Consider the following 27500-nt stretch of genomic DNA (forward strand, 5'->3'; position numbering starts at 1 on the left):
AATGGAAGCCAAACGCTGCCAGTCTCTTTACTTTCATTTATGTTCCTGTCTTCCTCTCTGTCTCTCTACGCATGTTAAGGGCATTCACTGATCCAGTGAAAGGAAATTTCACAGGAGTTGATTTCTGTGGTTGGGGAGAATGTCGGGGTAGGCAGTGGAGGCGTGGATCTGAGCACAGGGCTTTTATCATTTATAAAGAGGCCACATGGAACATTTAACCCTGAAAAACGTGTCATTGCAGGTTGCTGCTTTCACTAATTGCTCTTGAATCATACACAGGACCCTTTTAACAATCTCTTCTAAATTAGAGGACCCACTCTTGGACAATAATCTCTTTATGGTGACTGAGACAGATCATAGTGGGATTTCAAAAGCCTTTCAAAATGAGAACTGCCACTTAGCTGTGGTTTGGGATTTCTTTCCGGAACTTTCAGAAGCTTTGGTGTAAATATTTATGTTTGCCAAAGAACAGACCATTAACTGTGAACGTTTGGGTTCAGCCTCAGAGACATGTGTTAGAGGGAGGAAGTGTCTCCGGACAGAGGCTGATGATAGCCGTCCTCAGGAGTCACCATCCTTATCAGCATTAACATAGCATAGACGCTCTATCCTCACCAGCTCGGACAGGTTTCCTGCTCGTGAAGCCAACAGCATCAGAGCTGCTGGGAAGAACCAAGGGTCACTCTGAAGTAAAGTGAACACTGTAGGTCTTTGTTGGGATTTCAAGCTACTGCTTGCTGTTTTTCTCACTGTTGGACATGCAGAGTGAGATCTGCACTGATGCCAACCCCTGGCAAGACCCCAGAGTTAACAACAGGCTCCATGCTACGGCTAAAAACAAATAGCCCGCGTTGAAAGGTTTTCTTTTGTACATTGAGTAGAACAGGGTTTTTCTTTCTGTCGGGAATGGAAAGTAAACTTTAAAAAAAGGCAAAGTACCTTTGACAACTGTGGCAGACACTTCCAGGAAAGAAAGTTGGGCTTTACAACTATATTTAAGGGCTGTATGATGTTATTCCAGTGCTGCAAAGCACAATTTGACATGAAGAGGCTTTTTAGGCTACTGTCGTAAACTACAGAACATTTTTACAGAGAGTGTGAGTGCTCAACATGTCAAACTGGCTACATTACACATCACCCATTGAACAGCTATTTGATCAGAAGGAGAGCTTGTGTTGGAGGTGTGCAGCCTGACATCTGCAGCTTATTGTCCTCAAGTGTTGCTTCTTTTTCCATTACTCACAAATATTGCCCCCGAAATGGTCAGTCAGCAGAACCCTCTCTGACAAATGAATTACGCTTCCTCGTGACCGCTTCACAATTTAAAGTCATCCTGTTTTTTGCCAGTTAAATGTTTTTAATGTGAGGCAGCAGCAGTAGGAAATGTTGCATTTGCATTAGCAGTAACTTAATAGATCTCTGACATAGTGGTGGGCGAGGGAATGGAATCAAGATTACTAACAGTAACTCTGTATTACATGCATGCCTCATTTCCTGGGAATCCCTCATTTTTAAATTTAAAGCTAGCTTTAATGTTGAACAATGAAATGCCTAGAGTTATGACAATGAGACTATTGCTGAAAAACAATCATGAAATAGTGTCAAAACGGGGTCTGATTTGCCCAGTATACCAGAGTATGTTGTATGATGGCTGCTTGTGATAGTACAGTGAGTTTAGTTTGCAGTTTGACATAATTCCGTCCTTTACTGTAACAATACTCAGTTTCCCCGCACAACTGAAGACAAAAGGCAGTGCATCTCGTTGACCCGTCCAGCTCATCTGTCATGCTCAGAGGGGCAGAGAGAATGTGCATGTGGAGCTCATCCAGTACATGCTACACTGGAGAACAGCATCATCATGGTTTGTTTGGCAGTTTCATCATGTTTCAATGCGTGTTAGTTGAAAAACATTATGCTTGGTTGCAATGTCTTCCTTATTTGGCAGTTCAGTCCGCAAGAAAGTTTACAGTGTATCGCTGAGAATGCAGTCCGAGATTAATGAGGTTTCAATGCCAGCTTATATGAGAGGGCAAGAGAGGTAGGGGGAGCTAGCAGACAGAGCCACAGAGAGAGAGAGAGGGCTGATGTTGACATTTGGTTCACATTGGTGCTCATTAGTATTATCTCAGCTTGGTTGGAATGGCTGCGATCACTGCTATCGCCTCAAGAGCAGCATACAGCATACAGCAGCTTGGAGACATCAAATGGTTTTAACCTTGATAACAAACACACATTTGTACAGCTATTTTATTTTTTTGAAGGCAAGTAACGGAGAGAGAAATATTAATGTATGACCTTCCCATCTACTTTCATTCATACACAAACACACACACACACACACACAGATCCCAGGATGGGATAGATCCCTATGACGTCAACAGAGGCAGAGAGTTTGACTTCGACCATGGCCGCCTGGGCTGTGTTTGATTTACACTACAGCTGTGTTTAAACACACACACACACACACACACACACACACACATACACTGTAATAACAATCAATGTGGTTCAACTTAAAAACATAAGTTCAATTGCTGCCTTAAACTTTCAAGTAGAGTCAAATTGGATTTACAATTTGATACAACTTATGATTTTTAGTTGACTTTAGCTTTGGATTGCTCTATGTAAGTTCACATGACTGTATAGTACATGTTTATTCAACTTAACAATGCAAGTTCAAAAGATATATAACTTATTATCATGCATTCTGTTCACTTGTCCAAATAAGTAGTGTCAACTTAACAATGCAAGTTAAAAAGATATTTAACTTATTATCATGCATTCTGTTCACTTATCCAACTAATGATTTCAACTCTGTTATTTAAGTTAGAAGGACGTTTTGACATAACTTTCCTAGTTAATATTACCTAAAAGTATGCATCGTTTCAAATGACAATTTATAGTTATAAGAAACACCATGTCTTGTGTTTGCATCAAAACAAATTTATTTGACATTAAAACAACTTCCACAATGTGGTTAAACAGAATTATTCACAAAGAACATTAAATACAACAGGAACAACTGACAGGATGAGTCCTTTTTTTTACAAAACATTGTTTGCATCTTAACAAATTATTTTTACATTAATGCAACTTCCACAATGTGTTTAAACAGAACTATTCACAAAGAACATTAAATACAACAGGAACAACTGACAGGATCTAGCTAATGAGTTCTTTTTTTTTATAAGTTGTAGCTGAGAACTTTGTTCCTCAGTCCATTTACTTTGGCAGAGGCTTGGTCTGGTTGTATCTTCATCAGCACTCGCTGGAGAAACTCAAAGGTATATTTCATGCCTTGGGGATACTCAAGATTTAAACTATATACAATTCCCATAAGCATGGCAAAAGCACATGGCACATCTTTTAAGTCATGGAGCACAATTGTCTCCTCGACCACAACTGCAACATTGAAAATCGTGCGTGGAAATGGATCTTGTTCCCCACTTTCATAGCCTATCAGAAGGCCAACTGTCATCCCCTTCATGGCTGCATCCAGAGTCTCACCATGAGCCTAGAAAAGCAGAAATAGTGTTTGACCTTTTACATCTTTAAGTACATATGCTCTACAAGGGAAAGTAACTAACTAATGTATTACTCAAGTACTCTATTTAAGTATAATGTTGAGGTACTTATACTGTACTTGAGCATTTGATGTTACTCCACTACATCTTAGAGGTAAATACGACACAAGAAAAGTCTGCAAATATCCGGTACTAAAGTACTACACAGAAGAAAATAATCTGATTCCTCAATACATCATCGGGTCTACATAATATCTGACAACACAAAAACGTATACATGTAATCACAGTTTTGCATTAAGGACATTTTATATTGTCTTACATCACACATCCTGATGACGTCTGATGGATCTTCGGATATATAGTGTGCTAGACCAAGCAAAGCAGCAGTCCTCCTCCTTTCATTTGTGTCCTACAAGACCGAGAAATATGCAGGTAGAACATTTTGTAGCACAAAAACAAATAGTGCATCAATTTACAAACAAACAGCAACCCCTTACATTTTTCTCAAGGCAGTTCAACATGTCTTTGAGTGTCTGCTTCTTTCCAGACTTGGTTGCAGCTTTGTAGACTTCCAGGAGTTTTGGGACCAGGTCATCAAGTCCGTTGAGGAATGACTCCAGAAGGTCTGTGGTGACTACTCTTTTGAATTCTGCCCTTATCTGAGGAGATGCAAACAGGTAGTAAATACTAGTCAAACAACATTTCTAAATAGGACAGACAGTTTACACAGTATGACTGCCTACCTGTCTCTCAAGGAACAGCGCTGGCCATCTGGAAAGGACCTCTGCAACAAGTGGCTGATCTCCAATTATTTCTTTTCGGCGCTGGGAAAACGTAGTCGTCATCAGGTGTTCCACCAACTGGTGATCAGGGTCTTTTTTTAGCATTTCCACCACCATCAGCTTTCGCTTTTCCTCTATGTTTTCATGACTCTGTCCTTCTGGTGGATCTGGACAGTAGTTGACCTCGCCCTTCTTTGACTTCTTCATACGTTTCCCCTTTGAATCTCCTCCTTTTCTTTTGTTGATAACAACCTCAGGACATCCTGCAGCACTTAACTTTTGCCGGTAGTTTCCAAGCTTGAATTTGAGACTGTGAAACCAGGAGTACCATCCCTTTCCAGGCCCCGGTTCCTTCAGACTGGGATGCTTCTCCACGAGTGCTTTGGCTACACACTCATAGTGATGCCTCTCAGGATACGCACTAATTTTTGACATTCTGTCTGCTAGTGTGTCAAGGATATCAGTCTTCAAACCTTTAACAATCACCATCACAGTTCCATCATTGGCATACCGACAATTTGCTTCTTTCAATTGGAGTTCCACGTCATGCGAGAACTGTGGAATCGGGAAGGGGTCAGGCCATTCAAAAGAATCCCCACTACTGAGAGATGGTAGACTGCATGTGTCCAATGTAGGATCCGAGATAGGCTCATCAGCTGTGAACAACACTTTTAATGTTGCCCGCTCCAAAGGAAGATCTTTAATGTCCGTCAGGTTGCACAACTGATGGTTGAACTCAGGATCCTCAAATTGTAATATGAATCCACCTCTCAGACCAAGGTTTGTTTGCAGCACCTGGCACAGCTCCTTAACGCTTGGGGGGATGTTTTCAATAGAAAAGCGTCTGATATCATTTTCAGATATAATGACTCGCAGGAGCATTGTGAAACACTTTTACCTGAAAAGGAGATGAAATGTACTGTTAGTAAGTACATCCAGTAAGTAGAAATATTAAATAATGTAACAAGACATGTATGAAGAAAGATATACTTACAGCAGGTTTTAATCCAGCAAGAATGTCCTGGGAGAGATCAACATGCGCCCCTGAACTAGATATGACACAAGCGGCATATAGTCATTAAGATCCTCTGGTTTTACCAAAAGACATTCAGCAGACATTGTTACATTGTATATTTAGCATTTTAATTTATTCTTATTAACTTCATTTTAGTAACATGTTATATATTTTATTAGTATCTTATATTGCTGCACTATATTTTAGGCCTAGAATATCTACTAATGCTTTTTAAATAATTCAAATCTAATATTTTAGCGTCAGCATTGTTGAAGGAGGCGGAGCTTCAAGACTGGAATTCATGACGTCAATTCATGAGCACGCGAAAGTGGCGCGAACACAGCTAGCTTGCCAAAGCTACTAGCGAGCTAATTACCTTCAAATAAGTAAGTTAGTGCAAACCTTAACTTAAGCTAGCTAGCTAACTGGCTAGATAACGAGGTCCCGTTTTCGAGGCATGTTTTGACAAAAGCATTAGCCTGCCAGCACAAATCCAAAAAGATTAAAATATTAATTTAATTTAATTAGGTTTTAAATGTACTTATATTAGCTACTGATATTTTAGCCACACCACAAGTAGTCCATAAACTGGCCGTAGCGAACTGTCCTGGAGACAGTCCTGCTGCTAAGCTAAGTTACATTGAGAAGCTGGCTAAAAACATTACGTTAGCTTTAAATTACATTTTTCTAAATGTCCTCTGAAATATTATAATCGATTGAAACTATTGTTAATCAACCTTTCTGTCGTTTCCGGGTCCAATTAAAGCAGGTACTTTCTTTACATTTACTTATTGGGTTGAATGATATTGCTGATGGAGTCACTCACCTCACTGGGGCTTTCTCTTTCCGAGCTGTCGCGCCGCATGTCCAGGGTCGACTCACGTACATCGTCTCGCTAGCTAACGATATTCATCCGCCACTTGGTTCGCTGAACCTACGTACTGCGTGGTAGTGTCGAGGTCACGTTTGTGATCCGGCTGTCAAAAACGTAATGATCCGCCGCGTGGTTTAGGTTAGTTCGCCGTCTGGTTTTCCATTGGTTAGTGATGCAGCTGAGCTGACAGGCAGCTCGCAGTTTGCGACCTGGTACGGTCGATTATGCATAACTTTAATAGGCGTTCACAACAAACGCGTTGCGAATATTCGCAACGCGTTTGTTGTGAACGCCTATTAAAGTTATGCAGGATAAGCCTCAATACAATGTAAATGGATTAGTTGTACACAAAGTCACCCATGAACAGAAGAGGCAAATTAGCTAAAGAGAATAAAACTGTTTTTTAGAGTAGGCTGTATGCATTTGTATTTCTGGGTAGAATTTGACTATTTAACATGGGGGTCTAATGGAAATTGAATCGCTTTTAAATTCTCAAGTGGCCGTTTGAGGAACGGCAGTTATTGGCACTTGTTTTTGACTGTTGGACATAACCATCATTATAACTCACAGTATTAAGTTCAATTGACTTCCTGAAATTTACAATTTATTGAACTGGCTTAAAAACCTGAGTTGAACTACCGACAACTTATACAATTGAGTTGTAATTGTATAACTTATCATGATAAGTTGAAGTAAATGACAAAAATACATTATCATGACTTATTGTTCAAATCCTTTTTTACAGTGTACAGGGAGAGAGAGATGGAAACTGACAGGGCCTCTGTCTCCACTGTGTCTGTGAGGGCTTCACTGTGCCGGCTCTTCTGTCACCACAGACGAGGCACACACACCACACAGTTAGCACAATTCCAGGCAAAGAGGTCATTATATCAAAATCATAGTCAAACACAAATTGAAGTGGTCCGTGGCACTGAATATGCTTTTGCATATTATATTATATTTCACTGCTCAAGCTTTTTGCCCTTAAAAGCTGAGCATCACACATCATGAACAGTGCATGTCATGTTCGTTAAAGGCTGGATGGAGAAATGGCTCCAGTAAATTAGATGCACCATTTGTGGTTCATTTCCTGTTTTTATTGGCAAGACATTCCTATCCATGTTGTAGGCCTTTACCACTGCATTCAGTGAATTGTACATATCATTTCATTGTGACTGTCTTTTTTTCTTTAAAGAAGAACAGAGACAAGGACAACCCTGTCTTCCAGGAAAGTTTCAAGGCCAGTGTTCTCAAATTAAATTATATTATTTCATCTGAGCAACACAAAGAGCTTAGTTTCAGAGACGGATACATCTGTGATGGTGGAGAAGCAAACTGAAAGTTTGAATCTAAGTAACATTTTCTTTCTATCCCCCCCCCCCCCCCCCCCCCCCCCCCCCCCCCCCGTCCCTCAGTGGTGTAATAAAAAAGTGCCAAAATTGCCACATACAGTTAACACACAGGAATTTATTGTTTACGGTATTCTGTATTTGGGAAGACCTACTGAGGCAAATCAACAAAAGACATTTGAGGACACATTACACAAAAGGACAAAGTGCAATACATGTTATTGATTACACAGTATGCTGTTAAAGCCAGTGTCTGCACACTGTGGATGCTTTCAGCCATCAGATGGCTGCCTCTCAGTAGCCCGTCTGATATCAGACGTATAAACCTGCTAAAACATGCTCAGGATATGAAAACAGTAAGTTCCAAGAGGAGGGTCTTGTCCCATGCTGGTGTTGGGCCCGTCAGCCTTGAAGCAGACCAGACGCCTGCGCAGGCTCCGATGTTTATCTGGGACCGAGGCTGTGTTGCTCCAGGGTTTGTAGCTGCTCAGTACTCCGGGCGGAGCTGTGGTGACCCTGGTGTCAACCTCACATCTGACATGGAGCGTATTGTTGCCCGAGAAAAAAGCTTTTATCAAACCTCAATAACCATTAAAACAAAAGGCTGTTGGTGGAATATTGGCACCTTAAATTGATATGGAGGGAGTTGGGGCTGGTGGGAATAGTTTTGACAAAATGTTTGGTGTGATTTTACAGACACTACTATGAAAGAAATGTGTTGGTGCTATCACTTAAAAGCAATATCATTATTTAAAAAAATCTGTTTTAAATGTCTTTTTTTGTTTTATTGTCAACAGTAGTCCTCAAAGCAGGACTAATTTAATGTGTACCAATCACACATAAAGCCAAATAGTACAGAAAAGTAAAAATACAACCTACAAAAACTGAATATGCTTTTGTGTTCTATACATTTGCATCAAACCCTCATCATGTATATGTATTTGTTTTACAGTAGTTAAACCAAACAAATACGCTGTCTCAAAATCACCAGAACAAAAGTCAGAAATGATGTTTGGTTGGTTCCAAATTCATAAAGACACTCGAGCGCTCGCGAGGGGGCGTGGTCAATTTGATAGTCGAGATATCAACAGGTGTGCGAGGTGTCCGCGCACTTACATCAACTTTAGTCCGAGGATCAAAACACCTTCTTTTCGTTCTGTTTGTACCTGACATCATTGTTAAAAACCTTCTTGGCTAAATTAGAGGAATATTCTGCACAAGCGCCATGCTATCGAGCTACGTGAAGCGTGTCAAAACTGGTAAGATTGCCAATGTTCAGTCGAGTTAATTTTGGGGCCATTTATTGGCTGCAACAGTGTGAAGCGACAGAAACGCCGTTTTCCCCTCACTCGCCACCACGTGCGGCTCGTTGTAGTGACGTGAGGCCGGAGCGACCATTACTGTTTTCATGTGTTCATTACGTGGCGCACACACTGCTTGGCATCTTCAGTTACATTTTATATTTGCTTCCACACAACAAATAAGTCAACATATTGATTTTGGCTTTTGTTAAATCCAGCAGATGTTTTTATTCCCTTCCTCCTCTGATCAAATAAATGCACATCTGGTGCATGCTGCACCTGTGTTTCTTAACTTCTTCATTGTTTTTTGTTGTTGTTTTTTTGCACAATAATTGTAAAATGCATTAATAATGACGACAGTAAAATATCATATGGATGCTGGTGCTGCAACTCAAGCCAGCACCAGCATCCATATGGACTAAGAGGTCCTTCTGTTTCTTGTCTAACCACGCATGTTCTATGTTTTCCAGCGCTGAAGCGTTCTTTTGAGGTGGAGGAGACAGATTCATCCACACACTCTTCCCCCCTGACTCGTCGGAACACCAACCCCCTCCGCTCATCCAGCTCCTCCACATCCAGCCAGCGGAGCTACGACCTGACCTCCCGCAACTCTGACTACTCCTCTTCCAGATCCTCCCCCTCCGAGTCCTCCAATCCACGCTCCCCAAAGACCGGCATGAGGCGCGTTGAGTTATCAGGGGGTCGTAACCCTGACGCATCCCGTCGCACAGAAATGTCCATTGAGGTTTCCTCTAAGCAGATTGACAACTCAACCAGTGCTGGCATTGCCCGCTTTGGTCTGAAGCGCCCTGAGGTCAGTTTGAGCAATCGGAGTACTCCACTGGACAGCTCCTCCACCTCCAGCTCTAGCTCTAGCTCCACAAACAGGCGGGTAGAGCTCAGCGTGACACGGCCACATGAGCCCCCTGCCCCTCCCAAGAGGATGGATGCCCAGCTGTCCTCAGCCCCAATCTCAAGGATCCCTGAGCCCCCTCAGAGACGAGCAGAGCCCCCGTCCCCGATCATCAGCCCGGTTGAGGGGGCCTCAATGAGGCCAGAGATGCCTGTCTTCAGGCAGCTGGACGGTCTGGTGCCAAGCAGTGCAGTGGAGAACAACAACAACAACAACCACCCGCCTCCTGCACCTAGTGCCCCCCTGCCTTCCCTGAGTGAGCCAAGGGTGGAGAGGATGCAATCACCGGTCACAGAGCCACCCAAAGCCCGACCAACAGAAAGTGAGTACGTGCTCATTCAGCACGTTTTCTAAACTAACTCTTGTGTGTGTGAAATAGCTGCTAAGGGTAAGCTTTCTGTTGAAGGATGCATTTAGCTTGTTTACCATGAGCACCCATACATTCCGATTTCACACCTGTAGTTCCGTTTATTTTGGTCGGGACCAAGAGAAAAGAAATTACACATCTGTGCATATGAGTTCTGGTCTGGTAATGAATCAAGGGAAGTTAACATGAAATTATACAGACTGATGGGTAGCTCGTTCGTGTCATCCTGAATCAACAGGACATCATCTGGACCCATGTGGGGAGATCCAGTTCCATTCAAATCTGTGTCAAAAAGCTCACAAAGAAATGACTGAATTTCAGCTTTATTTGTATGTTTAGACCGCTAATCGGCGGCATGTTATGATGATGAATGGGTCAAATCAAGACGGTACAAAAGCCCCTTGAACCGCTTCCGGATGCGAACGTACAGAGAATTACTGTGGGATCATTGTCACACACTTTTTAATGGACTAAATTAAATAGTATACCCATTTCATCCGGCATTCTCTTTCTGTTATCTCCGCTATCTATTTTGCAGGAGCTTCGTAAGTCCATCCTGTACCCAGATTGTGATTGGTTTAAAAAAAAAAAGAAATACCAGCATTCCCCTCCTTACCAGAGTGATAATGTGTGGAGCCAGGCCTTTTCTATAGCGCTGACACAGGGCTGCGGTGATGGGTCTGGCTATGCAAGACTAGTCTAGACCAACTATGAATGTAGGTCATGCAGGGTGGTGATGAGAATCCCAGGGCTGCGTCTAAGAAATAACACTCCAGCTACTGAATCAGCCACTGGTTAAAATCACTATGAATTCAGATTACCAGAGATAGACATTTGTAGTTTACATTTTCTATGTGTGGAATATGCAGTGGGTGCATTAATCAGTTAACATTAAGATGCTAGCTACACAAGAAGTTGGTTAGCTACTGATCTTTTTGGCCTTTTGTGTGTTTATTTTATTTGGTCTGATCATTGTTTGCTTGACTTTTGCAGCATAATAACTTATACTTAACTATTATACTTATTTCTATTTTTTACATTATGTAAATGAACACTAAATCGAACCAAACTCGGTGGCACTATAATATTTAAATTCTCCCTAGGACCTTTCTTTTAGCGCCACCTGCAGGACAAACTCTGTAAGTTGTTCTAGCTGAATTACTGGCAAAGTTCTACGAATACCTAAATTGTCAGTATGTTTATTTAATCAGTGTAATAGATTGCAGCCTCTAGGGACCATTAGCAGGCCTCTAAGTCTTGTTTTAATCGTTGGTTAGTAGAACTGCGTGTGCGCTGGAGACAGCTGTGCTCATGGGTTGCTCACACTGGTTGAGTAGTATCCAGGCGTGGGCGGCTGGGAGGTGATACATTCCAAATGTGGAGGTCATAAAACATTCAACATAAAAATAGAAAGCCTCCAATTTCCACTTTTATGCTGCGTGTGTCTCTCTCTCTTCCTCTCTCTATCCACTGCACTTCCTTTGCAGACAGCAAGGGATTTCATTTATATCTGCCTTTGGCTGAGGCTAATTCTTTCCTATAGTTTCTTAGGTATTGGTGAATCAGTCAGCAAATATGCATGCTAAATATCTGAAATGTGGCTTTGTGTCAGTAGAAGGGAAAATAAACAAGGAAAAGTGAGAGGATTAAGTCTCAACTTCAGCCACATTTGGCTCAGATTACCACCTTTCTGCTCAGCCGTGCATGTGGAAAGAGGGAGGCGTTGCTTGAGAAGAAACAATGAGCAGATAGGAGCTGGAGAGAAAGTGAGAAAGAGGAGGTTCAGTGGGCAGAAGGGAAGAAAAAAAACGTGCAAGAAAGAGTGTGCTTTCCTGTAAAGGCCGTCTGCTGGGAGAAAACAGATTGAGAGAAGCCCACTTTAACCTCCAGTCATTTGGGAGTAAAACTAAGCTGGCAGACCACACCGCTTTGATGACTGATGACTCCAAAACTACAATTTACTTTCCATTTCCTCAACAACTGCACACAGTACGGATTCAGGCCCATTATTTTTTTTAAACATTTTTAAAGGAGAAAAATGAGGATACTTTCAGTCTTTTTTCTGTTTACTTTTACTGCTTGAATCAGCACAGTCTCTGGTGGGACGATGGCGGTGTGTTTTTATGTGTCCCATTTGGCCAATTAGACTTTTGCCAGAGGGCTCATGCGACGTTTCAGATCTACCTGTGTGTTTGTGTCTCTGCTCACATACAAGTATTCAGTGATTCATCCTCACACAGAGGATTAAGGATGTGGCTGCTGTTGTAAAGTTTTGCATTGATTTGTTGGCTAATCATGAGCAGCTGTATGAAGTCTTGTTGTGCTTGAACAGGATTTGATCCTGTGTACACACAGGAACATTTTTTTAATATTATTTTCTTAAAGCTGAGTCTGCAACAGTTTTTCACGATGACTCATTATCTTATGATCTGCTGGGTCTTGTGCTGGCCTGCTGAATGCTATTCTGGTTTCACCACATTTAAACAGTATTCATCTCTTTCACACAAACATAAAGGCCCTTTGATAGAAACAAGGGCTTGTGCATGTCACAAGGAATGGACATGGCTTGTGGATAAATTGTTAATCTTTGTGTTTTGCATGAAACATACACACAAAAACAGTCCTGAGTTCAAGATTTTGAGTCTCTAACTTGTGTTTATCCAGTTTCCTTGAACTTTAAAATAAAACCACTCATCAGTCTGGCTGTTAACTAAAGTTTAATGAACAATATCCAACACGATAGAAAGAATACAAAACCATAAATTAAATACACTCCTTTGTGTATCGTCAGTGAAAGCAGACTAGAGATGGAGAACCGTTCACTTTACATTCTCTTCATCTCCATCGCACGGGATGAATCAACAGGGCGTGACTATAAGAACATACGTATGTGCACATCACAGCGGGACATTGTTGCATGAAAGAAGCCTGAAGCATTGTAATGTACAATCAGCTGTTTTTTTCTAGTTCCAATACTTAATACTAATGACAGCAAAAACATTCTTTATTACAAAACTGTCATTTTGTAAATAGAGCTACACATTTCAAAATATCCATCTTCATGGTGAAACACTTCCATCTTGTTATGATAAATGAAAATGTTGTCATGTTTTTGTAATTTTTCAAGGCAGGTAATATTCATCCAAATGTTGTTATTTACAGCAGATGTCTCAAACAGTGACACAGAGTTTAAAGTCTGCAGGGTTTCAGCTCAAGCAACAGGTTACCTCCTTATCGCTTGTTGAGGAAGATGATCACTAAGTCTGAAATAAAGTGGAACAACTTGGTAGGACTGAAAACTCTCAACACTTCTTACTGACTTTTGCACTTTTATCACAAGCATGTCATTCTGTCCTAACTGAATTTACAACTACAACTACAACAAATAGTACACCCTAATATAAGAAATAAGAACGTCAAACAAAGTGTACAACACTAGAGAACAACAGAGCTTAGTTATCCTCATCGCTCTTGAGAAGCACTCTCATTACTTCCCTTTACTTTTGATTTACGTTCCCAAATATAATGATGCATGCAACAATAAAGATACAAAAAAGAATCAAAGCCCAATTATCCAAATGATTTTGTCTGTTGTTGGGTTGGTTAGAGGAGTACCTTTCCTCCATCACAATATATAACAGCAGTTCAAGGCCAGCAAGGTTAGGAGCCCATGTGTTTCTGGTGTCCCTTAACCAGGAATCACCCGCGTTGCTTCCAAAGCGGTTGCTGTTGGTTTTGTCCCACAGAAAACTCTCTGATCTGTCTCAGGAGGTCAGTTGTGATCCTGTAGGTATGATACTGGTCATATTCCCGCTGATTGTTTAGATGCTGTGTGATATAAACTTGGTCTATCATCTGAGGAACTCGCTGTCCTGTTTTCGGCCTCCTTATACGAATTATGATCCTGTCCCTGTTATTGCCCTCATACCCTGTTGTTGGGGGACGGACAACATAAGGAGGAAGTTGCATGGAACTTTCTTGATTTGAGACTGCCAAGTGTGTAGTACTGGTATCCGACATTAAACTGGAACTGTTGGGGTAATTTAACCGTATGTACCTCGTCATAAGCAGACATGCATGCAAACATTTATAATACAACTTTTAAAAATGACATTTTTGACATTTTGTGAGTAGAACTTTATTCTTTCTTCTAACAACAAAAACATGAACGTTGAATAAAAAAGGTGTATTCCCTATGATCACCACCCCCCAACACAACTTTTTTTTTAGTGTTTTTCCCTGAATCCTTTCAGGTCTAAATGTTGTCTTCCTGGACCTCATCAACGTCCTCCTCACTGCTGTAAAGTTAGTCTACTGTGTACAAATAAACTTGGTATTAAAATGAACATGGCTTCAGTTTACCAATAATGGGAGCGCTCAGCCTGCTGCCGTTAGGTTTCTGATGGGTTTTTGTGAGCGCCTGTGCAGCTCTTTAAGTTTCGGTTTCCTTGTAAATGAAACTTACAGAACAAGCGTTGCAAAGGAAGTTTCATCAAATAACTTTTTTTAAGAAACTTCCTTTTTTATTTAATAAAGAGTAGTGCTCCTTTTTAAGTGTGTTGGCATTTACCAGTCTGTAGAAACCTTTAGAGGAATTATTCTGTAAAGTCTGAGTCATCAAAGATGATTTTTTGGGGACGGGGATCAGCCTGTGCATGTACAGTGAGACACACAGGAGATTTGTAGTAGTTACTGGCTTATTTGCAGTATTCACTTATCGCAGATCAATTTCAAATCACAGTACATATGTAAGTGTTTCGCTAATTGATTTATTTATAGAAAAGCTGTTGTAACTTAATTTGGAGTTTACGATTAAATATGTATTCTATTTGTAATCTTGTATTTCCCATGACTGTCTTCTTAAGGGTCCTACCCTCCGTTTCTGTGTCTCAACTCTTGATCACTAAATTGAAGTGAATTTGTCTCTTTGCTTTCATTAGACATTACACAGTTTGCCAGAAAGTGTGGGTTAAATGACGAGGATGATGTGCAACAATAATCCCCAGATGGATTCGAACCAATGATGTGGTGGTTTTAGAGCATTAAACTCGCCCATCTGACAGTGGGAAAGCCCTAAACCCTCGCAGATTGTAGTCAAAGTTTAGAGATTGAGCATGGGCTTTTGTGGGAGTTCCTCTTCAACAACTTTTTAGGTTACTGTTTCCCTGGTAATAAAAATGGAAAATCAAGTGTTGCTTGTGGTTACAGCAAGTTGCATAATACAGCTGTTTTGTGTTTTGACCTTCTGTATTCAAGAATATAAAACTAATTAAACAAAACTAGTAATCAGAAGATGAGAGAGCTCACCTGCTTTTGTTTGCTGCCTTCAGGTATCTTCGCTTCGCTGGAAATGAAACTGGCTAAACGAACATTACTGGTGGTAACAAGAAGTCTAATAATAGTTTGATTACTTCCTTTATTGTTTTAAAACAAAAACACTCGCATCAGTGTTATTGTTAATTATAGTTTAATGAATACAAAACCATAAATGAAAGGTGTGTCAGTGTCAGTTACAGGAAGGAATTTGGCATTTTATCACTTTACTTTACTGAATACCATTTACAAAAAAGATAATAAAGCATACAATAAAATCAAACGTCAAAAAGAAATACCCCCGGCCATTGTTCACGAGTACTGCCTGATTCTTTTTTTTTTTTACCAAATCGATTGAATCTTGTTTGCTTTGTGGTCCTAGTCGCTCTTAAAAAGTTTTACCATCGCACCTTAGTTAGGACATTATCTATTGTTCTCGCTCATTTTGTGTAATCTAAGTCCTCAAAAATGTGGGCAAAAATATGAATAACAACAAACATACAACAAACATTAAAACAAGTAAAAAAATCATCAAAGCATCACACTCTCCATTATTTGCATGTCCGTAGTTGTTTTGTGGTGTGTAGTGGCTTTGTGGTGTGTAGTTGTGTTGTGGTGTGTAGTGGCTTTGTAGTCTGTTTTGTTGGTACCTTTCCTGGATCACAATAAACAACAGCAGTCCAAGGCCAGTAAGTCCACCCCATGTGTTTATGATGTGGAACACATCTGCATCACTTCCAAAGCGGTTGCTGAGTCGCAGCAGTTGCTGATGGTCTTCCCCCACAGAAAACTCTCTGATCTGTCTCAGGAGGTCAGTTGTGATCCTGTAGGTATGATCCGGATCATATTCCCGCTGATTGTTTAGATGCTGTGTGATATAAACTTGGTCTATCATCTGAGTAACTCGCTGTCCTGTGTTCGGCCTCCTTATACGAATTATGATCCTGTCCATGTTATTGCCCTCATACCCTGTTGTTGGGGGACGGACAACATAAGGAGGAAGTTGCATGGAACTTTCTTGATTGAGACTGCCAAGTGTGTAGTACTGGTATCCGACATTTCCCCAAGACAAGTCGTCCAACAGTCCCTCGTAGTTGCCATAATGATGTGAGCCATAAGCTCTACTCTCTGGGTCAAAGGTCAGCCTCATGATGTTGTTCCTGTCGATGTCCACTGCGTTGGCAAACCAGAGCAGCAAAAGACTGTGTTTGGGCACAGATTGACCAAAGTTGATTTCCTTTAAATCGTTGATTGAATCGAGCTCTTTCTCTACAGCCGACACTGAGGTCAGGGCAAGGAACAGAGCTACACAGCAGCTCACGACTCTTCCTGTCTTCATCATCATCCTGTATAGATATTTAAAAAGTTATTGCCGTTATTAGAGAAAGAAATATACACTTTTATTTATCCCTGTGGGTAAATTCTTCTCTGCATTTGACCCATCCTTAGTTATTAAGGAGCAGTGGGCTGCAGTGAAACGCCCGGGGAGCAACTGGGGGTTCAGCGTCTTGCTCAAGGACACTTCAACATGCATCTTGGAGTGCAGGAATCAAACCGGGTACCTTGTGGTTACGGGACAACCACTCATCCCCATGAGCTACAGCCGACCCCTAATTAATCATCCATACTGTTAATTCTCATTCTATACTATATATTTTTCACTACAGCTGCATCAAATTATTATTTCCATGATTTAATCAGTCAGGTGGCCATATGAACATTTGTTTATCGTTCTTTCTGCTCATACTGACGAGCAAGTCAAGCCAGTTTTACGAAGGAATCCATAGTCCTCATTCTGTGCAAGTGTATCTGATGTTGGTGAGGCTATAGCACCCTGATTTATTTAAATCAAGTATCCTCTAAAGTTAGTCTTTCTAGTTCCAAATTCCCTTTTTAATGTTTCAATAAAGCGTTTCTTTGTTTTGCGGTGGAGCAATCAATAGTAACACAAAGAGGAGAAAGCACCAAAAAAAAGACATGAGTAACAACGCCACGCTGTTGCTTGTGATGACAGGAACTTGTATAATACAGTTTTTCTGGATTTGGATCTTCTGTATTCAAGAATATAAAACTAATTAAACAAAACTAGCAATCAGAACATGAGAGAGCTCACCTGCATTCATTTGCTGCCTTCAGGTATGTGATCCGTGTTTGAGAGTAGACGTAAAACCTTCTAGGTTACCGCTTCGCTGGAAATGAAACTGGCTAAACGAGTATTGCGGGTGCAATGTCGAACAATAGTTTTATAGTAGCCTGTGCAGGTCCAGGCTTGACATTAAGTGTGTCCTATAGGCTGCATGGTGAGGGTGCCTGGGCTATTATTAGCTAGTATTCATGCATCAATTTCAAGTTGTAGCATATGCATGTTTTATCGGCTGATTATGTATGTTTTGCTGCTTTTCTTTATGAAAATGTTTCTTGTAACCTTGATCTAAACTTCATTGAAGGTCACTGTACAATATGTATTCTAAAGGTATAGTTACAATGACTGTTTTCAGTAGTGTCCTAACTTGTGTCTGTCTGTCAAAAACAAAAGTGGAGTGAAATATTGGCAGGTCTTCTGATTTTTATTGTTTGTACTATTTCATGTCAGCCTCCAAAAATGTGGTACATTTGGCATGTTGCCTTGATTGGCCAGTACACAGTAAGTTTGCCAGAAATTGTGGGTTGAGTCAAGGATGACCTGCGACAAAACATCCCCATCTGTGATGGTTTTGGAGCACTTGATCATAAAACACCAGTTTTATGTTCAGAGTTCATACTGATTTATCCAGTATTACCATCCTTAATGGGTGATATTTTCATCCTTTAACCCAAATTCTGGTGCAAAATAGTTAGACCCCATTTCCAAGACATTTATTTCTTCAACACACAACATTCAAACAAACATTTTTTGTATCATTACATTTCGACTGCTCCCAACTGACTCACGGGACATAAAAGGACATTAAAAGGAATATCTTGGACTTGATAATGAACATTCTGCTCTTAGATTAGCTATTGCTTCGACCCAGCTTGTTTAAGGAAATGTTTTGAAGTTTGCAAAGAAGCTCTTTAGATTGGACTTAATAAAAGGGGCAACATGTTAAAAGAATGCAGTTGTTAAATAAAACAAACTAAGATAACCAAATGAGACCAACATTTTGATTTTCTTTCAAATCCAAAACTAATAAAAACTTAACTCAACTCTAATCCTTAAACCAAAAGTAAAGAAAAACACCTTTTCCTAGTGTTCTCCAACGTCAATGTTCGAAGATGTGTGTGATTTTAGTTTTATACAACCTGAAACTAACCTGGTCCTCTTCCAAGGGTTTTACTAGTGCCGTGTACTAATTTGCAACAAAGACAATTTACAGTCAGTGTTGAGAGGTATGTGGCGTGCTTGTGCCTTGAGGGAAATCTGGGTCCAGACTTTATACTCCTGAACCAATCAACCGGGAGAGTCTCTTCATATGCAATTTACCTGAAAGTTCTGACACACAAACGAAGGCTAGAGCGCAGGGGAAAAGACGGGCTGTAACACCTATACTTATTTGCACCGTATCGTTATTATTATTTGCACTCTTTCCACTTTTCATTGCAACTGTTGCACTGAAAGGTTTTAACTTGTCAAATAAATAGACAGACCTATTACAACAATCAAGACGATTGTGATGCAACAAAATATGGCAATACAACAGAACATGCTCCTGTTCCGGGGTACAGAGGTGACGCCTGATTGTCTATTAGTCGTCCTGTTGGCTTCGAGGTCCTCGTCGGCATCCATTAATGGAACATAAGCTTGATTGCGAACATCTCTCTGAACGTTGCTCTTCCTCTTGGAAGCATCATCCACATGTTTTGGTCTTTTTTCTTGTCTGTTGTGTTGGTTAGAGGAGTCCTTTTCTTGTATCACAATATACAACAGCAGTCCAAGACCAGCAAGTGTATGACCCCATGTGTTTATGATGTCCCTTAACTGGGTATCATCAGCGTTGCTTCCAAAGCGGTTGCTGAGTTGCAACAGTTGCGGTTGGTTTTCTCCAACAGAAAACTCTCTGATCTGTCTCATGAGGTTAATAGTGATCCTGTAGGTATGATATGGATCATATTCTGTCCCCAGATTTTCAGACATATCATAATGCTGTGTGATATAAACATGCTCTATCCTCTGCAAATCTGTCCGTTGTGTATTCTGCACCCGCCTGACACGAATTATGATCCTGTCCCTGTTACGTCCCACATACTCTGTTCGGGGACGAGAAACATAAGATGGAAGTTGCATGGAAGTTTCTTGATGTAGATTGCCAATAGTGTAGTATGCATTATTCCCATCTAGTTCTTCCAACACCCCCTCAGAGTTGTGATAATAATGTGAGCCATAATCTTCTCTGTTAGGGTCAAAGGTCATCCATATAACGTTGTTCTCATCGATTTCCACTATCTTGGCAAACCAGTAGAGCAGCAAGAGACTGTGTTTGGGCACAGATTGACCATAGTGGATTTTCTTCAAAGAATTAATTGAATGAAGCTTTTGTACAGCCGACACTGAGGTGAGGGCAAGGAACAGAGCTCCACAGCACATGGTGAATATCCCTGACATCCCCATCATCCTGTAGAGATATTAAAAAAGTTGTTTTCCCCATTATTCAGCCATACTGTACTACGAAGAGATTCATCTAATGTATTTTCATGATTTGATTGATCTATTGAATATTACACAAGGGCCTAACTAACAGATAGTGTCTCAAAACAAAAAACGGTGGCCATATGAGCATATAAACAGGTTTTGTTTGTTTATCATTCCTCTTCCTCAGTATGAGGAAGGAATACACATTTCTCATTCTGTGCAAAATACATTTGTAAGTTTATCTGAAATTATTGTCAGACTTCGGCAGTTTGAATGAATCAAATCAAGTATTTTCCTAAGTTACCGTGTATTTACAAAATTCCCTTTTCGAAAACGCTCACAAAGAAGAATTGAGGTCACCTACATGTGAATGCTTCACCAATCATGCGGAATAGAACCAGGGTAAAGACGGCTCACCTGCGTTGGTTTTCTGATCCCTGTGTACAAAACTGGTAATCAGAACATGAGAGAGATCATCTGCTTTTGTTTGCTGCCTTCAGGGATCTGATCTGTGTTTGAGAGTAGGCGGGACATCTCGTAGGTTACCGCTTCGCTGGAAATGAAACTGGCTCAACAAACATTATTGGTGGTAACAAGAAGTCTAATCAAGAAGTTCTCCTCCCTTTATTGTATTGCAATAGTGTGTGTGTGTGTGTGTGTGTGTGTGTGTGTGTGTTACTATTGTAGTGTGACTCGTGATCATTACTATTAGATTCCACATGCTGGAGCATGGCATTGTTGCCTGAATGAATCCTGAAGCTTAATGACAAACCAGAGCAAAGCATTATAATATACAATAAGACATTTTGCTCAGTTCAAATTCTTTTCAATAATTGTTTTGCTTTTATCAAAGGACTGCACTTTAGTAGACAGAGCTACAAAGGTCCTGAAGACTGTGACCTTTGGCATTTCATCACCAGCATTGTATAACAAGCATATATCTCTATTCTAACTGAACCCCATTTACAAAAAAAGACAATATAGTAAAGTGGAGTGTTAAGTTCAGTTAACTTTGGTCGACTCTGGCGGAGACAAAGTCCAGAATCCAATGATGTATAATAAAAAGTATTTAATAATAAAAGAGTAATGAACAGCTTATATGGTTCTCGTACGACGGCGCCACGTGTCTGAGGGTCCACAGGCTAAGAGCAATCTCTCTGCAGTCTACCGCATTCACATGAAAGACCAATATCACCCTGATACATTCTTCATGATATTCTTCATAATATCCCTTAATAATTATCATGTCCTTCTTATCTATTATAATTTAAACATAGACATTATTTATATACATGTGCAAGTCAAGATAAAACTATTACAATTCTTCAGGAGGCAAAACCAAGCATACAGCAGAACAACCCCTGGCCATTGTTCACCAGCACTAAGGGGTCGTACTGCCTGATTTCTTTTATTCCTATTTGATTGGTGAATCTTGTAGGCTTAGGGGGTCCTAATTGTCCTCAAAAAACTATTGTCACACCTTGGTTTGGTCCATACCTATCCTCATTTATTGTCTACTAAATCCTCAATGATTTAAGAAAGTATATAATTAAACAAATTAAAAACAATACAACATTAATTAAGATCATTATAGCTTCATCCCCCTCATTATTTTGTATGTTTCCTGTTCCATAGTTGTTTGATGGTGAGTAGTTGTTTTCTGTTAGGTAGTTATTTGATGGTGTGTAGTTGGTTGGTAGTGTGTAGTTGGTTGGTGGTGGGTAGTTGGTTGGTAGTGTGTAGTTTTCTGGTGTGGAGTTATTTGATGGTGTGTAGTTGGTTGGTAGTGTGTAGTTTTCTGGTGTGGAGTTATTTGATGGTGTGTAGTTGGTTGGTAGTGTGTAGTTTTCTGGTGTGGAGTTATTTGATGGTGTGTAGTTGGTTGGTAGTGTGTAGTTTTCTGGTGTGGAGTTATTTGATGGTGTGTAGTTGGTTGGTGGTGTGTAGTTGTTTTCTGGTGTGGAGTTGGTTGATGGTGAGTAGTTTTCCGTTAGGTAGCTGCTTGGTGGTGTGTAGCTGCTTGGTGGTGTGTAGTTGTTTTCTGGTGTAGAGTTGGTTGGTAGTGTGTAGTTTTCTGGTGTAGAGTTGGTTGATGGTGAGTAGTTTTCCGTTAGGTAGCTGCTTGGTGGTGTGTAGCTGCTTGGTGGTGTGTAGCTGCTTGGTGGTGTGTAGCTGCTTGGTGGTGTGTAGGTATAGTCTGGTCTGTTTTGTTGGTACCTTTCCTGGATCACAATAAACAACAGCAGTCCAAGGCCAGTAAGTCCACCCCATGTGTTTATGATGTGGAACACATCTGCATCACTTCCAAAGCGGTTGCTGAGTCGCAGCAGTTGCTGATGGTCTTCCCCCACAGAAAACTCTCTGATCTGTCTCAGGAGGTCAGTTGTGATCCTGTAGGTATGATCCGGATCATATTCCCCCTGATTTTCAAGATGCTGTGTGATATAAACTTGGTCTATCATCTGAGGAACTCGCTGTCCTGTTTTCGGCCTCCTTATACGAATTATGATCCTGTCCATGTTATTGCCCTCATACCCTGTTGTTGGGGGACGGACAACATAAGGAGGAAGTTGCATGGAACTTTTTTGATTGAGACTGCCAAGTGTGTAGTACTGGTATCCGACATTTCCCCAAGACAAGTCGTCCAACAGTCCCTCGTAGTTGCCATAATGATGTGAGCCATAAGCTCTACTCTCTGGGTCAAAGGTCAGCCTCATGATGTTGTTCCTGTCGATGTCCACTGCGTTGGCAAACCAGAGCAGCAAAAGACTGTGTTTGGGCACAGATTGACCAAAGTTGATTTCCTTTAAATCGTTGATTGAATCGAGCTCTTTCTGTACAGCCGACACTGAGGTCAGGGCAAGGAACAGAGCTACACAGCAGCTCACGACTCTTCCTGTCTTCATCATCATCCTGTATAGATATTTAAAAAGTTATTGCTGGCATTAATCCATTTTGTACATTCTCAAACCATACTTGCAACTGACGATGCATTTTCTGATTCATTTTCCTAAATCAATTAATCTATTTCATAATATATTTTATGTTGATCAATAGCTCAACACCTAAAGGGTAAGTTCACATTGGGAATCTACGCATCTACAATTGTGATTTATAAAACGATTATCGATTCATCATGATGCATCAACATTTTTATATACGTGATTTATTTTGTAGGACTTTTTATCTGCTATTTTTAAAACGCAGCATATTTGTAATGAGTCATGGTTTAAAAAAAAGATGAATTTACTGACATTTACCTTTTTTATTATTTAAATATTATTATAAATAGAGTTGTGTCAACTGGAGGGTTACATTTACAAGCGCAAAGAGAACCAACAGTAAACAAAATGAAAATGGGTCTGTAGCAGCATCCTCGTAGTAAAAATGCATAATTCAATATGCTCTGAATCATTTGATATGAAAGCCGCCCTTATTCACTAATAAATGATACAGAATTATCTTTAAACAAATCCCCCGGTTATAGGCGCATTCAGCTCTCATATAAAAATACAGCTTTCTGGAATACGTGGTCAAACTATACATAAAGAGCACGGTGTTTACCGTGTTACTCCCATCCGACCCGCAGATCAAAGCCTTATTCGGCTGCTTAAGATACCCTGCGACCCTCTCCAAAACTCTGCTAGTTATTACATTACATTATTTACATTACATGTCATTTAGCTGACGCTTTTATCCAAAGTGACTTACAATAAGTGCATTAAACCATGAGTCCAAACTCAGAACAACAAGAATCAAGCAAGTACAATTTCTTCAATAAAGTTAAACTACAAAGTACTATCGGTAAGGGACATTTAAGTGCTACTACGGCATTTAAGTGCTACCTATTCAAGGTATAGTCGAAAGAGATGTGTTTTTAGTTTGCACCGGAAGATGTAGAGACTTTCTGCTGTCCTGATGTCAATGGGGAGCTCGTTCCACCAATGAGGAGCCAGCACAGCAAACAGTCGTGATTTAGCTCGAAGTGAAGGAGCTACAAGCTGATTGGCAGAAGCCGAGCGAAGTGAACGGGCTGGGGTGTGAGGTTAGACCATGTCCTGGGTGTGAGGTTAGACCATGTCCTGGATGTGAGGTTAGACCATGTCCTGGGTGTGAGGTTAGACCATGTCCTGGGTGTGAGGTTAGACCATGTCCTGGGTGTGAGGTTAGACCATGTCCTGGATGTGAAGTGAGACCATGTCCTGGATGTGAGGTTAGACCATGTCCTGGTGTGAGGTTAGACCATGTCCTGGGTGTGAGGTTAGACCATGTCCTGGGTGTGAGGTTAGACCATGTCCTGATGTGAGGTTAGACCATGTCCTGATGTGAGGTTAGACCATGTCCTGGGTGTGAGGTTAGACCATGTCCTGGGTGTGAGGTTAGACCATGTCCTGGGTGTGAGGTTAGACCATGTCCTGGATGTGAGGTTAGACCATGTCCTGGGTGTGAGGTTAGACCATGTCCTGGGTGTGAGGTTAGACCATGTCCTGGGTGTGAGGTTAGACCATGTCCTGGATGTGAGGTTAGACCATGTCCTGGGTGTGAGGTTAGACCATGTCCTGGGTGTGAGGTTAGACCATGTCCTGGGTGTGAGGTTAGACCATGTCCTGGATGTGAGGTTAGACCATGTCCTGGGTGTGAGGTTAGACCATGTCCTGGGTGTGAGGTTAGACCATGTCCTGGGTGTGAGGTTAGACCATGTCCTGATGTGAGGTTAGACCATGTCCTGGGTGTGAGGTTAGACCATGTCCTGGGTGTGAGGTTAGACCATGTCCTGGGTGTGAGGTTAGACCATGTCCTGGGTGTGAGGTTAGACCATGTCCTGGGTGTGAGGTTAGACCATGTCCTGGATGTAGACTGGACCCGATCTGTTCCCAGCACGGTACGCAAGTACCAATGTTTTGAAGCGGATGCTGCAGCCACCGGTAACCAGTGAAGGTCGCGGAGGAGCAGAGGATTGTGGGTAAATTTCGGGAGGTTGAAGACCAGTTGAGCAGCTGCATTCTGGATGAGCTGCAGAGGTCGAATGGCATTAGCAGGTAGACCTGAAGGAGGAGTTACAGTAGTCTAGTTTACAACTTAAACGAGACGCACGTGGATTATGTCCGTTGCGTTCAGGGGCAGCGGTAAGCAACGGACAGCCCAGTGTTACAGAATTGTTTCAGAATGTTGAGTTTGAATTTTCTGATTTGAGTTTTCTGCATCAATTCATAACCGAGAGGGCGAAGCATCGAAGAATACATTTTAGTGCTATTGCCAGATGAACATTGAAACAGGTTTTGTTGGTTTCTGTTGTTCCTGCTCAGCAGAAAGAGTTAAAGTCTTAGAAGGAATCCATGTTCCTCATTCTTTGCAAACATGTAGTTCATATGAGCCATTTATAAAGATGATTTGAGTTAAATGCTTCAGCAGCCATGTCGAGTAGTCCCGCGATACATAAACAAAAGCTAAAAACAAAACTAGTCATCAGAAGATGATCAAGCTCACCTGTCTGCCGCCAGCCGGTATCTGATCTCGGTTTTTTGTGTAACTAGGTTACGTTTCCGCTGTAAATTAAACAGGCTAAACAAGATGTTAAGTAATGGTTTAACTACTTCCTTGTTTCATTCATGGTTTTTTCTTTTTTTAATATTGGCATGTATAATATCGTCAGATTTTTGTTAGCATTTCAGGGGGATATCTGCCTCAAAACTGATGAATTTGGCAAATTCTTTATCCAAAAAGGATGCTTTTAATTTTCTTCGTCAATTGTGATGCTAGTTATGTATGTTTTTGATTTATATTGTATGTTGTTGGTTTTATTGTTTCTGCTTTTATCATTTAAAACGCTATACATATAAAATGTATTGTATTATGATGAAATTTCATTGAAATCTTCGAGGTAAAGAATGTGAGATAAGATCCTTTATTAGTCCCGCAGTGGGGAAATGTACAGGATTACAGCAGCATAGGGATAAAGTGCACACAATCAATTATAGTTAAAGAAACAACTGATGTAAACAGTAAGAATCTAGTAAGTAAGTAACATTATATATACACAGGCAGAAGTTATTTCCCAGCGTGTATTAATATTGCACAGTTTGGGGTGATTAAAGAGATTTAAGTGTTTTGTGGTCTACTTGGAGCTCAGCTTGTTGTGCAGCCTGACAGCAGCAGGAAGGTAGGACTTGTGGTACCTCTCCTTCACACTACGGGGATGAATCAGCCGGTGGCTGAAGGAGCTGTGCAGAGCTGCCAGGGTGTCCTGCATGGGGTGGGAGGTGTTGTCCATCAGAAATGATCGCTTTGCCATCATGCTGCCTTTTTCAACAGTAAAAAACAATGTTAGACCAATATTAAATGCCCTAATGTTAGACCAATACTAAATATTATGTATACGTTTAGTAAAAAACAATGTTAGACCAATACTAAATGCCCTAATGTTAGACCAATACTAAATATTATGTATACGTTTAGTAAAAAACAATGTTAGACCAATACTAAATGCCATATATATATATATATATATATATATATATATATATATATATATCTTTTTTTTCTCTCCTGAGTTTTTAGAATGAGGCATAGTTAAAAATGGCGTAACTAAAGTATGTAGTAGCCCGGTTCACTGCCTGCACTGCTGCAACTCTCCCAGCAACCAGCAGGAGATGCTGTTACACAGGTAGTTGGTCTCTCCCACCTGGAAGGTATCAAGCCTGGATCTAGTAAAAAGCTTTGTGGCAGTGCTGCATTTAAAGGGCATTATAGTTTACATTTCAAAACATACCAAACAGCAGATCAGCTGTCTTGGTTGTGTACATGCGGCACAGTTCGTTGTAAGGCTGCTGTAGCAGGTTTTTTTTGGTCTTCTATAAATCATATAAACCGGGGAAGTACTTCTATTTTTCATGTGACACACTTGATATCCTGTATGGAAGCTTTGGTATTCCCTGTGGGAAAGAGTTAAATCCACACAAAGGAAACATTTTAGTTTCTCTGTGGTCACTACCCACATATTTCACATGGACAGCATCATACAAGCAATACCTTACTAATGATGCTCAACAGATGCCAGAGATACTAATAATTCAGTGAACGTTATGGTTTGTTGTAGAGAAATTTATTACAATAATTGTCATGACAGCAAACTTGCAGGACACAAGATATCTAATGTAATGTTCCCTTTGATACAATTGTAATGCGCTCACATGTTCATACTTGGCATACACTGATGCATTTAATGTAATGGACCCAGTGATTCATGCTACTTGTATCCATCAAGTTGGTTTTGAAAGTCCTCTGACAGCTGCAGGGAACCCGGTGAGGGGTCAGCCAGGCAGCCCACTACTCTGCCTGCCAATACATGACACCATCTTGGCTGTCATGTATTTGTGATGGCCTTGTCCCCAGCATGGCGGCTCCTCTTGAATAAAGCAGCATGCCAAGCATGTCGGGTCAAACGAATGATT

At 40.8% G+C, this 27500-nt stretch overlaps 3 protein-coding genes across 6 annotated transcripts in view; 1 reads left to right on the forward strand and 2 right to left on the reverse strand.

Annotated features, from left to right (window-relative positions):
• The window catches only part of LOC117734584 (septin-9-like), a 75141-nt gene that overhangs the window by 26245 nt on the left and 21396 nt on the right, over positions 1 to 27500 (forward strand). For all 3 annotated transcript variants that reach the window (XM_034538735.1, XM_034538737.1, XM_034538736.1), the window contains one exon: positions 9318 to 10082. In XM_034538735.1, the coding sequence (XP_034394626.1) occupies positions 9318 to 10082 (765 nt within the window). The remainder of the gene's footprint in view (positions 1 to 9317; positions 10083 to 27500) is intronic.
• Positions 12849 to 23099, reverse strand: LOC117734585. Its single transcript, XM_034538739.1, has 2 exons — positions 22640 to 23099; positions 12849 to 14110 (listed from the first exon to the last, which is right to left on the reverse strand). The coding sequence occupies exons 1-2, from the start codon at positions 22959 to 22961 to the stop codon at positions 13827 to 13829; spliced, it is 606 nt and encodes a 201-aa protein (XP_034394630.1). The 5' UTR covers positions 22962 to 23099; the 3' UTR covers positions 12849 to 13826.
• On the reverse strand, positions 18044 to 20666 carry LOC117734586. 2 transcript variants are annotated; one of them, XM_034538741.1, is made up of 2 exons: positions 20467 to 20666; positions 18044 to 20032 (listed from the first exon to the last, which is right to left on the reverse strand). In XM_034538741.1, exon 2 carries the CDS (start codon positions 20029 to 20031, stop codon positions 19042 to 19044), a length of 990 nt encoding a protein of 329 aa, XP_034394632.1. In that variant the 5' UTR covers position 20032; positions 20467 to 20666; the 3' UTR covers positions 18044 to 19041. The 2 variants fall into 2 exon arrangements, with proteins under 2 accessions (XP_034394632.1, XP_034394631.1); XM_034538740.1 differs by having other exon boundaries at positions 20414 to 20666.

The sequence above is a fragment of the Cyclopterus lumpus genome, chromosome 8 (genome assembly GCF_009769545.1).
Source record: "Cyclopterus lumpus isolate fCycLum1 chromosome 8, fCycLum1.pri, whole genome shotgun sequence".
NCBI classification, from domain to species: Eukaryota; Metazoa; Chordata; class Actinopteri; order Perciformes; family Cyclopteridae; genus Cyclopterus; species Cyclopterus lumpus.